Here is a 12,159-nt window from a genome sequence, read left to right on the forward strand (position 1 = left end):
AGACGCAGTTTCAGCTTTCGGCTATCACGTGCAACTTTGCCAGAGATCACTGACAAGGTTGAAAACGTGTGGAGTCCATCATACTCACCTACCCGACTGTTGGCCGACAAAGCATGAGAGACAAGGCACATCCACCCTGCCACTTGCTGTTGGGAGCTCACCATATAATTCGACTTCCATCCTCTATGGCAAGACACACATCCAGCCTGACTCTTCTTCCTTGCCGAAGGCATCTGCAACCAAAACTCAGTTTTCTTCCTCCCTGGAAACGCTTCTTCAGCTAAATCACATCAAAGCAAAGGTATCTCATATCACTGGGGTTGAAAGCAAGAGTATCTCATAGCATGCTTTCACCCTATCCTTTTCTTTGTCCTCTCTCTTCATTACGATGATAAGGATAAAGAAAGCAATATGTCGAAACCTCCACTCAAGCTCCTGGTAAGGAACCGACTGCTTGGAATCTTTCCTGATTGCTCACCTAGCACTGATCTCGAAGTACCCATTATCTCAACATCTTATGCTTCTAGAGAAGATACCATATCTGCCAGGAGAACAGAAGAGGCGAATGAAAATGATGCATCGAAGCATGTGGAGACAAGCTCAACAAACACATGTGCTGATCATCTGCTACTTCTTCAAAAGCAAAAGTATCTCATATCATCGGGGTTGAAAGCAAAGGTATCTCATATCATGCTTTTTCCCTATCATTTCCTTTGCCCTTGTTCTTGCCTGCAGAATAAGGAGAAAGAAAGCAATCAGTCGGAACCTGAAATTAAACGTCCGATCAGGAACTGATTGCCAGGAACCTTTGCCTGGTTGCTTACCTAGCGTTGCTCTCGAATACTCATCTTCAACTGTTGACGGATCTCGAATTTCCTCAGCAAATATTTCAAAACAGTTAATAAGGTGTTGGCTCTTTACACTGAAGCTGCCAGACAAGGATGAGTGGCTGAAAAGTGATGTTCTGAAGGACCATTCAAAGGCAAGAGGTTGCCACCACTTCTGCCAGGTGAAAGAACTTCCTACGGGTAATTTAAGAACTAATGGCCTGTGGAAAGTCAATAAGTGCAACAATCTGTGGAAAGTCAACAATTGGAGGAAACCAGAAAATCTTCCGAACCAGTTCAAGATCAAAGCTGTGGAAAGTCAATAAGCGCAACAAAATACGTGCCGATTCACCCACTACCAAAGCAAAAGATCATCTACCACATGAAGCTCCTTGTGGTCCAATTTCAACCTTCAAGATCAAGCCTTAACGGCCTTTGAAAAAAATTTCAAACAAAGTTCAAGATCAAGCCCCAACGGCCCTTGAAGAAATCACCAACCCAGTTCAAGATCAAGCCTCAACGGCCCTTGGATCAACATCTGCAGTAAGGGACTTCAAAACGCATCTTCTACACGTGACAAGCACATGTATACGACGCGCCTTGAAGTGGGGGCATTTGTAGACATCGAAATTTCGGTAAAATAAATGTTGATCAATAATTAAAATTTCAATGTTTATGTGTCACATAAATTTTACACATAGCATGTGAATAAACGAAAAATCAAAATAAATCGAAAAAGTCATCAAACGGGACACGTGTCAACACCTGGCAGAAATGATTTATTTCATCTAATTATTTAAATCCAAAAAATCAAGTTTTGGAATTCTATAAATAGGAGGCCAAGGCATTCATTTTGGGACACCAACTCATAACCAATTCACCTCATACCACAACCTTGAAGCTTTGAAACTCAAAAGCTCCCAAGCAAATCCCGAAGGATCAAGAGAGCTCTCTTCGTTCTTCGTCAAATCCTCATTCAAAATCAAGCCCCAACGGCCCTTGAAGAACTTCCACTGATTCAAGATCAAGCCCCGACGGCCCTTGAAGAAAGTGTCCATCGTTCATCATTCGTTCATCCCTAGATCAAGCCCCGACGGCCCTTTGGATCCACGACGTCAACAAATCTGCACAACTGTTTATCCCAAGATCAAGCCCCGACGGCCCTTTGGACCAACAACATCAAATCCACCCATTGCAAAGATAGAATCAGAGGCTAAATTTGTAGAAGAGATTGTAACCCCTAAATCATCAATACAAATATTATTTTGTACACGTGTTTCTTGTCTCGTTCATTGCAGGAATTTCCGTGTTTACACCTATATCGATGGGTGCAAAAGAAACCAAGGGGTTTAAATAGGATTACCCCACTCTTGTTAAACTCCCACATCAGTGGGTGCAAAAGAAACCAATGGGTTTAAATAAGATTACCCCACTCTAACTAATACCAAAGCTTTTGTGGTAAAACCCCACACCTGACGGATTGGGCAGGTGGTAAAGTTAGGGATAGTATCGGTGTCGTTAGATTGGGGTGGGCCGGACGATCCAAAAATCCAACATGGTATCAGAGCCAAGGTTCGGGCCCGTGCAAGCCAATGAGCTTGTGTGCAAGCCAACGAGTTTGTCACCTATAAGGAAACAAGTTTGAACTCTTAATATAGAGACGACCACTGAGTTCCATTGAAAACAAGTAGGCCCAACGTGAGCTGACCTCTGAGTTTTAATTGCCGATGTGTAGATCTCCACTTATGAACCACTAAATGGGGTTACACGTGAAGGGGAATGTTAAAGTCCCACATCGGTGGGTGCAAAAAAAACCAAGGGGAATGTTAAAATCCTATACCTGATGGATTTGACATGTGGTAAAGTTAGGGACAATATCGGTGTCGTTAGAGTGGGATGGGCCCGACAATGGAAACTTCCAACATGGTATCATAGTTGGGTAATCATATTTAAACCCATTGTGGGACTTTATCCCCATCGATGTGAGATTCTTAACACTCCCCCTCACGTGTAACCTCATTTAGTGGTTCACATGTGGAGATCCACATCGGTAATTGAAACTCAGAGGTCGGCTCATGTTGGGCCCACTTGTTTTCAATGGAACTCAGATGTCGTCTCTATATTAAGAGTTTAGACTTGTTTCATTCTGGGTGACAAGCTCATTGGCTTGCACAGGTCCGAACCTTGGCTCTGATACCATGTTGGATTTTTGGATCGTCGGGCCTGCCCTACTCTAACGACAATATTGTCCCCAACTTTACCACCTACCCAATTTGTCAGCTGTGAGGTTTTACCACAAAAGATCTCGGCATTAGTTAGAGTGGGGTAATCCTATTTAAACCCCTTCATTTTTTTTTGCACCCACTGATATGGGACTTTAACAAAAGTGGGATAATCTTATTTAAACCCCTTGGTTTCTTTTGCACCCACCGATGTGGGATTTTAACAGTTTGGAATTTGCTGAAATCGTAACACGTTTCCAGCAAGGTGGAAGTCAAGTTAACCGACGGGTACCTCTTCACTGGTGCCTGAAATGATCCCTGCAGTGTGACGTATACCGTGGCCGGGAGGCGCATAATCACCATCCCTAAGTCGATAATCGTTCTGAAAATCTGAAGCTGAAATAGAAAGTTGACGCCCGCCGAAGTTGATGCCAACCAGTCTGAGGCCGTAAAACCCTGGACCTTGAGATAATGTGGTCAGCGGTGTGAATTTGATGGTCTTTCTCGAACCTTTGCCACCAGCTTTGCCGAAGCTAAGGTAACCGGTAGAGCTTGAAGTGGATGGGAGACAGTAGGGGAATAACCAGTTTGTTCGACTATGGTGATATTGCTTCGACCGAGGCCGAGTAAACCGGTGATGCCCTTAAATAAGCCTTGGTTGTTCTGGCAGCAGCCAAAGACAAAACCGTTAAAAACGTCCGTTGAAGTCAAAGTTAGCTTCTCTTTGGCCCAGAAGCAGACTGTGAAGGAGCTGTCTCTAAGCCGTTCGCCGTAAACACAGGTGGAGGCGGAACAACTGCTAGCAACATTGGAGGCTGCGAGCTGAGAACATGCGACAGAGTTGCATGAGATGTTGGAGTAAGAGGTAGAGAGAGAGGGGTCGAAGATGAGTCTCTATGTGGGTAACAAGACCGAACACAAGTTTGGCATTGTGTCCAAATGATGTTGTTGCCGGTGTTGAATAAGTGCACGAGTTCCTTCTTAGGCGAACCCAAGCCGATGCTAACCATGTAGTCGCCATAGCCCACTAAGGTTGCCTTGTAAGAGTATGAGTATGATTCATACAAGTCTTGGGATAATTGATATTATAAAGAAGTCTCAATCATGTTGACAAGAGTTAATCCAATCATATTGGTATATTGAAGACTTTTGTGTTTGCTCGTTTATAGGACTCATACAGATATAAGGAATGCAGTCTGGTATTCCTTGTAGGATTGTTATAGGGCAATCCAAGTCTTTTAGTATAACCACAAGCCCTTGCTCTCACAAAAACAGTCTCTTATTGTTCCAATTACATATAACTTGGAGAGCATTGAGTTTTGCAGAGAGGAGAAGGTTGTGTGTAGATTTCTCCAATGGCTCTTAATCCTAATCTGTTGAACATAGTTACGATATGGTGTTTAGTACTACTCTTTCCTATTATCAATGCCGTGAAACATGAAGAAGTTATTCAAGCTAAGAAAGAGAGTAGCAATTAAAAGAGCAGCGATCGGCTGTAAGAAAGAAGAATGGCAACAACCCAAAGGTCCTTGCAGAATTCAACAACTTCCAGAGGTTGTAGTCATGGCCATTCTCTCAAGGCTAGTCTCCATCAAAACCATCCTTAATTGCCGGCTACGTCCGACTTCCCAATTCGGGGAAGACCTTGTTGTACTGGTTTTTCAAGCCCAAGAGGATGCATCTCGAAAACCCCTCGTCCTTTGGCTTATTGGAATAGCACCATCTTCTGACAGCACACATGGGAAAGACTTCGTGAAACAGTCTGCAGGTATGTGTTGTAGATATTACTTCAGTATCTACATATGTAGAACATATTTGATGCGTTGGTTGTGATTTAGTTGGTAAATTCTTATGTTCTTGGCTAAGTATATTAACATAAAGCCTATGTTTACTCTTACATGCCTCGCTGGGCGGGGATGACGGTGGCATCAGATTATTTGAGTGGTCCTTCAGGGATTCTGTAGGTTTTGTTTCCAATGTTGAAACGGGAGTGGATCGAGCCGACTCAGGCTTCATCTTGCTCGAGGATTTGTGTGAGGTCCTCATCCTGATCAGTAGTACTGCTTTTTGGTTTACGTTGGCGGAGTTGATTGCATGGCCCATGCCTGTGTACCACTTTTAGTACTGATGCCTTGTTATTGTTATGATCTAAATTGGAATGTATATAGGAGTTTAGTTATCCAGATTCACAATTATTTTCATATATGCGTGTGTGTGTATATATAATTATATATTCATATATATCCTTAAGCTGTAAACAAGCTTTAAGTAGGTGAAATAGTCACGCAATGAGATAAATTTATATAGAGACGTGAAGTCAAGTTTTTCTCGTAACCATAATATTATATAGAAATATATATGTTTAATATGCTATTTAAACATACAAACTTGACATAACCCGTAATCTCTAATAAGGGTGAGTCTTACTATTATATGTGAGACTCGCCTGAGAGTATCACCTCCACCCACCATCACGTCACCACCACTCACCATAATTATCGCTGCTGCCACCATTACCCACAATCACCGCCACTGTCATCATGACTTATTATCATCATCGTCGTTATTGCTACCACCATCCACCATCTTCATCACCGCCATTGACGCCACCCCACTGCCGCCAACGCTGTCACCACCACCACCTTTGTTAGTACATTTCTTAACTACTATCTCTCATATTGAATTCTGTATTTGAATTTCCTTATCCTTTTAGGTTAGCCAAATAAGAAAAATTCACATATAAGAAAATAAATTTAAAAAAAAAAAAGAAAAAAAATCACAAATTTTAGAAAATAAATTTCATCATTTTGCAATTCCTTAAAAATCTTTAATTTCTTCATTCAAACATATTAGAATTGTGGTAATATCACATTACGAGAACCCAAATTTTCATTGATGCAAGTCCCCTACTTTTTCACACAAAAATAATTATTGTTGCATGGCTTGATTTTGTATTATTCTGACTTATGTTGTGAGACTAGATATAGAAGAATTGTAGAATAGCAACGACATAAAGTACTTTTATTTTTTATTTTTATACAAGTTGCTGCTTGCGTACTTGAATTCTTTTTTACCTATTACACACACAAACCAATTGTCACTATATATAGTTTGTGCCAATTCGTCTATGTATAATTATGTATTACTATTACATTATCTGTTATAAAATTTGCCCTATGTTGCTGCTGGTGGTGGCTTAATCAAACTTTTTAGCCAGCCTAATTAAGCAACTAATCACATAAGCCCTCATGCTCAGGGGCATCCTGCAGGGGCAAATCCGATTTTACGACCACCTACATCATACACCACCTGCAGCCTCTTCTGCTGAACGTTACCAAATATCCCAACGTCGCTGTCGTCGCCGTTCCCGGCAAACGCCAGGCAAACTTGATCGGCACTCGCCACATACATTATCCCCGTCTCGTCCAAATCCAACGTCATCCCTCCGCCGAAAGCAAACGAAATCTTCGGATACGTCAGCGTTTTAACATTGCTGAAGTCGTAGCAAGTGTCGAGAATAGAAAGCGCCGGAGCCGAGGTGTAGCTCTTCATCTGCTGCCGAAACGCGTCCCGCAGTGCCCTGTACGCCGTCGCCTGCAAGCGCGTGATCACCGTCCCGGAATCTATAATCGTCCCCGAGGAGGAAAAAACTTCACCGGAAATCGTTAATTTTTTCCCGCCAACGCTGATCCCGACCACGTTGAGGCCGTAAAACGACCCGCTGTCGGAGACGTCGACGAGGGGTGTGAATTTCACGCCCTTGGAAGATCGGCCGCCTTTGCCGAATCTGAGGTATCCAGTGCCGCTAGATGTGGAGGGGAGGCAATAGGAGAAGAACCGGTTGTATTTCAAGGCGGATTGCTCGACGAGGGAGATGTTATCCCGGCCAAGACCGAGCAAACCGGCGGCACCCCCGAAATGGCCCTGGTTGTTCTGGCCGCATCCGAACAAAAACCCATCAAAAACATCCGTCGACGTCAGGCTCAGTCGCTCTTTCCCGAAATATCCGACGGAGAAGGACCGGTCTCCGTACCCAATGGTGTAGATGCATGTGGAAGTGTAGCAGCGGGGGTTGTATCCCGTGGCTGACGCCAGCTGGGAACATGTGGCAGAACTGCATGAGACATTAACGTATGAGGCGGAGGTTGCGGGATCAAAGATGGGCTCCTTCTGGTCGTAACACGAACCAGCACATGGGCGGCATTGGGTCCACGTTAGATCGCTGCCTGTGTCGAAAATGAGGGAAAGCTGCTTCTTGGGTGAGCCCAGACCCACGTTGACAATGTAATTGCCCGAGCCCAGTACGCTTCCGGACTTGGCGGGGATGGTGGCGGCGGCGGATGGACGGGGTTTACCGACCGTGGTTGTGGATGGTGATTTATTGGTGTTGAATAGGGAGTGGATTGAGTCGACTCGGGCTTGGTCCTGGTTGAGGATTTGAGCATGAGTTAGAGTTTTGGATTTGTTCTTGTTGATTCGAGAGCATGGTCCGTGCTTGTGTACCACTTTTAGTACCGATGAAGATGATGACTCCTTGCTCTCACCACCTGAATTCAAATAGATCGATTACACTTTTTTATTATAACCGAAGGAGACTATGTCCGATACAAAGACTTAGAACGCTTTCGAGTAATAGGAGTGGTTTTTAAATAACTTTTAAGTATTTTATGAGGGTTTATTCGTAATTTTATTTTACAAAAGCACTTTTCAACAAAAAACGCTAATATATATGAATACATAACATTTTCATATATAAATATGAAAACCCAATTTATGTCTTTAATACATAACGTTTTCTTATAATCTCTAATGTTCATTACTTCACTTAGTATTGGTTTAGTGATATTTTTCTTTATTTGTAATTAAGAGATCTTAGGTTCAATTCTCGTCAAATGTGAATTTGAATCACATGATTATAGCTAGCCTAGTGTGAGAGTTAGGGCTGGTTTGGTATTGCTGTGCTTTTAAAAAAAGCTGCTTCTGCTGTGCTGTGAGAATAAGCAACTGTGAAATAAAGCAGTAGAGTGTTTGGTAAACTTTTTTTGTAAAAGTGCTTTTGAAAAAAAAAAGCAGTTTATAGTGTTTGGTAAACTTTTATGTAAAACAAATATGAAAAAAAAACCGGTTTTTCAAAGCTGGGTTTTGCAGCTTCTTGTTTTTGGTTTTTTTTCACCCAAAACTGTGAAAAAAAGCTGAAGCTAAATGTTTACCAAACACAAAAACAGCTCACAACTTTTTTTTATACCAGTTTTTTTCAGAATCACCTCAGTGCCAAACCAGACCTTAACTCCCTCTCTCACCCTTGTCCTTCTGCCAGTCTCTGTGGTACCTGCTTATGCGGCCATGAATAAACAAAGAACATGCATGGTTTGCGGATAAATTGGTTAAGTACCAAAAGAAAATAGTATTTATAGGTTATGATTTCATGTTTCTATTCAGCAATCATTGCGTAATTTTTAATTATTGTAGCTTAAACACACAAAAATATGTATACTTTTTTTTATAACAAAACATATTATCTACACTAATGAGAGATGGTCGACAATAATTATTAATTATTAGCCATACAATGAGTTAGTAATAATTTAGTTTAAATTTGCATATGACGAGAATCTAACTTAAGAACTCTGAAGAGGAATATCACTAGACCGTAGTACTAAGTGAAACAAATATATATATACTTACACACAATATATATATATATATATATATATATTTTTTTTTTTCCGTAGTGAATTAAATTATTAAATGTAAAAGGAAAAAGGAAACTTGTGAATATAAAACCTGAACCAAAGTATATAAATATTATTATTTTTTGCTACTACAACAAAACGTCATTTGCACACACACATAGATATTTTTGAGACAAAAGACTTAAGAAACAAAACCATGAAAAAAAACTCTTTTAATAACTTTATGAAAGTTGTTCCCAAAATCCAGACAAAATGAGTCATCCTATTTTTTATAGCATAAGATGGCTGGAACAGCGTATTTTTCTTTTATTATATATTTCAATTCGATTCACCTTTCATAATTTAAAATTAATTTAGTGTAATCTACTAGTAGTATATGAAAAACATAATCCCCTTGGTTATTGGTGTTAATATAATCGTGTTCGCATCAAATAATAGTAAATCCTAGCTCACTATTTTCATATTTGGTTCCGTACGTATCACCATCATGCATGTTGAAAATTACATCAAACTATCAAAACTTTATTACTTTCCAAAATAATATAATTTTATGACTTTAAGATTTTGCAGAATCTAATCCGTGCTTTCTTTATCAAAGTATCCCCGTAAATTTTCTTTTATCTATTTTATAAAACGAAACATTTCTCCGACCAGCCGCAGCACATATATTTCCAACATTGCAATTAAACCTTGTACATAGAAGCAAGCTCTAACAAATTATACAATGGCTTTCGATTTTTTGTATGAATGATGTTTTGTAATGATGGCTTACGAAATGACCGGTTCAATAATATTGAATAAAAAAAACTTGAACATATTTATTAACCTTTGGCGGAGGAGCTAGGGCTGCATGAGGTTGCTGGCAGCAGAGAATTGAGTTCAACTGTATGAGAAACTGGATGGGGTTCAACTGTACGGGGACGCTGGTTCTCTTCCAAGGCAAAGCCCTTCTCCAAAGAGCTGAGAATTATGGTTAGAATTACAGAGAAGTAAAGTAAATAGCTCATGAGGGAGGAGGAGGAGGAGGAGGAGCTAGAAATACCGGGAGTTGCTGCCATGAATATCGAAAACTCTTCCCAGAATTCAAATTATGGTGTTGCTCCTACACAGCGCGACCTTCTCAGCCTTATAATAAGCAAATGGGAAACCTTTTGGCGTCTTACACGTCACCCTTACAACTTGACATGAGACCAATTGATTGATTAGGTTTTTTTTAAAAGGGTAGATATGACAGTGTGTTTATTGTTGAGGAAAAACTTAGAGTACACAACTCTAACACAAGTGTTAGAGATGCAATACAAGTAAACAAATTACTTGTATTACACACACAAAATATTACAACACACAAACTTTTAAGGACACTCTTTAGAAGCTATGACACTCACTCACTCACTTTCTAGAGACAAACTCTAGATCACTCACACTCCTCACAAACTACTCTTACTTCTCACTCTCACTTGGTTGCCTACATCTTCTTGGTTGGTTCTTTCTTACTTGATTACATTACAACACGCATACATACATACTTATAGGCATGTTTGCCGACTTCACTAGCACTTTCTAGTGCATGTTACTGCACTGACATATGGCTTTGCATAATAGCCTTGCCGACTTAAATGATGCTAGAATTTTCTAGCATATTATGCATGTCCACCGACTTAACATGCAGATTTAAACTTGGTCTAGTTCATTTGCAACTGGACAAAGTCCTCTAGAAGCTTCTACCTTCCAAGCTTGCTGCTTGAATTTGCTAGACTTTTCTAGAATCCAAACACCAATTGGGCTAGTGTTGATCTTCAACACTCTCCCTCAACACCAACTCATCCTTTCCTCCATGCCGAGTTGACGACGAAGCTTTTTCTTGCACACCCATTTACATGATATGGGTTTCACATCTCTTCGCTTTGGCACTAGATTCCAAGTTTGATTTAGCTCCGCTGCAGTGACCTCTTCTCCCAACTTTGAGCCACTCAGGTTCATCTGTTTCTTCTTCTATGGCTGCGTTGGCGTATTTAGGATTTTGCTTCCGGATTCTTGTTGACCTCCTTAGTTGTGATTGTGGAGTTAATACTTCCACTTCACTAGGTCTATCTTCTTCTGGTTGTTGATATACGCCAGGTTGCCAAGGGTTTTGGGGCACTGCTTGCTCAACACCATCACCATCAAGGGAATCCTTAGACTCATCTGGTCTCGATTGGATTCGAACAGTTTGCTCCCCCATCTTCTGTTGCAGCTTATCTTCAATCTCTCTCTAATCAGGCAATGCCTCTTTTTTTGAAGACCACCAAGAAGATGCTTCATCAAACACCACATCTCGTGATGTGAAACATTTTCCAATCGTAGGATCACAACATTTCCACATTTTTCTTTGGCTGTCGTATCCCACAAAGATACATCGGACTACCTTCTTGTCAAACTTGCTACGTAGGTAACTTGGAACAAATACGTAGCAGACACAGCCAAATACTCGAAAGTAACTAACTGTAGGTTTCATATCCCACAGTTTTTCAAAGGGTGAGACAAATTCTAACCTTGGTTGAGGAAGCCTATTGATCACATGAGCTACAGTTCTCATAGCTTCGGCCCAAAACTTTTCTGGTACATTCTTGGCATGGAGCATACTTCGACATATTTCTATAAGATGCCGATTCTTTCTTTCCACTACACCATTCTGTTGTGGCGTGTTGGCACATGTGAACTGGTGACGTATTCTACAGTCTCTTAGATACTAGGAAAACTCATTCAAGGTATATTCTTCTCCATTATCCATGCATATGCAACATATCTTCTTTCCCACTTCTCCTTCAACTGTCTCCTTAAACTCTTTAAATTTTGAAAATGTTTCAGATTTTTCTTTCATAAAGAAAACCCACACATACCTAGAGAAGTCATCAATGAATGTCACCATGTATTGCATCTCACTTATCGATGGTTGCTTGACGGGCTCGAACACATCGAAATGAACCAACTCCAACGACTCTTTCTCTTTAAACTTTGACTCTTCGTATGGTAGTTGATGTGCTTTACCATACCGGCATCCTGCACAAACCATGTCTGTTCTCACGTCAAGTTGAGGTAGCCCTTTAAGCATTGACTTCTTCATCATCACATTTAGCTTGTGATAGCTAACGTGACCCAATCTCATGTGCCATAAATCTGCTATCTCGTTCTTCTTTGTCTTGTCTACGTATGCAGTTTCTGCTGACATTACATAGACTGACTGCAATCATCATCCCTCCATTGTTGGTGTCCCTAAGATCTTGAGGTGTCGATACACTTTCACATCTCGTGGACCAAACAAGACATAATTTCCTAATGACGTTAGTTGCGGCACTAAAAGTAAATTTTTCTTCATACCTGGAACATGGTAGACATCTTGACGCGGCACATGGTTAGTGTTGTATCAGGGCTCAATTA

General features: G+C 40.8%; 1 protein-coding gene across 2 annotated transcripts; it reads right to left on the reverse strand.

Annotated features, from left to right (window-relative positions):
* Positions 1–6,049: 6,049 nt before the first annotated feature.
* On the reverse strand, positions 6,050–9,852 carry LOC126632555 (aspartyl protease family protein At5g10770-like). 2 transcript variants are annotated; one of them, XR_007626738.1, is made up of 3 exons: positions 9,569–9,852; positions 6,223–7,596; positions 6,050–6,123 (listed from the first exon to the last, which is right to left on the reverse strand). XR_007626738.1 is itself a non-coding variant. In XM_050302979.1 (2 exons), the coding sequence occupies exons 1-2, from the start codon at positions 9,798–9,800 to the stop codon at positions 6,302–6,304; spliced, it is 1,527 nt and encodes a 508-aa protein (XP_050158936.1). In that variant the 5' UTR covers positions 9,801–9,852; the 3' UTR covers positions 6,050–6,301. The 2 variants fall into 2 exon arrangements, 1 of the variants encoding a protein (XP_050158936.1); XM_050302979.1 differs by having other exon boundaries at positions 6,050–7,596.
* Between the last annotated feature and the right edge of the window lie 2,307 nt (positions 9,853–12,159).

The sequence above is a fragment of the Malus sylvestris genome, chromosome 8 (genome assembly GCF_916048215.2).
Source record: "Malus sylvestris chromosome 8, drMalSylv7.2, whole genome shotgun sequence".
In the NCBI taxonomy this organism is placed as follows: Eukaryota; Viridiplantae; Streptophyta; class Magnoliopsida; order Rosales; family Rosaceae; genus Malus; species Malus sylvestris.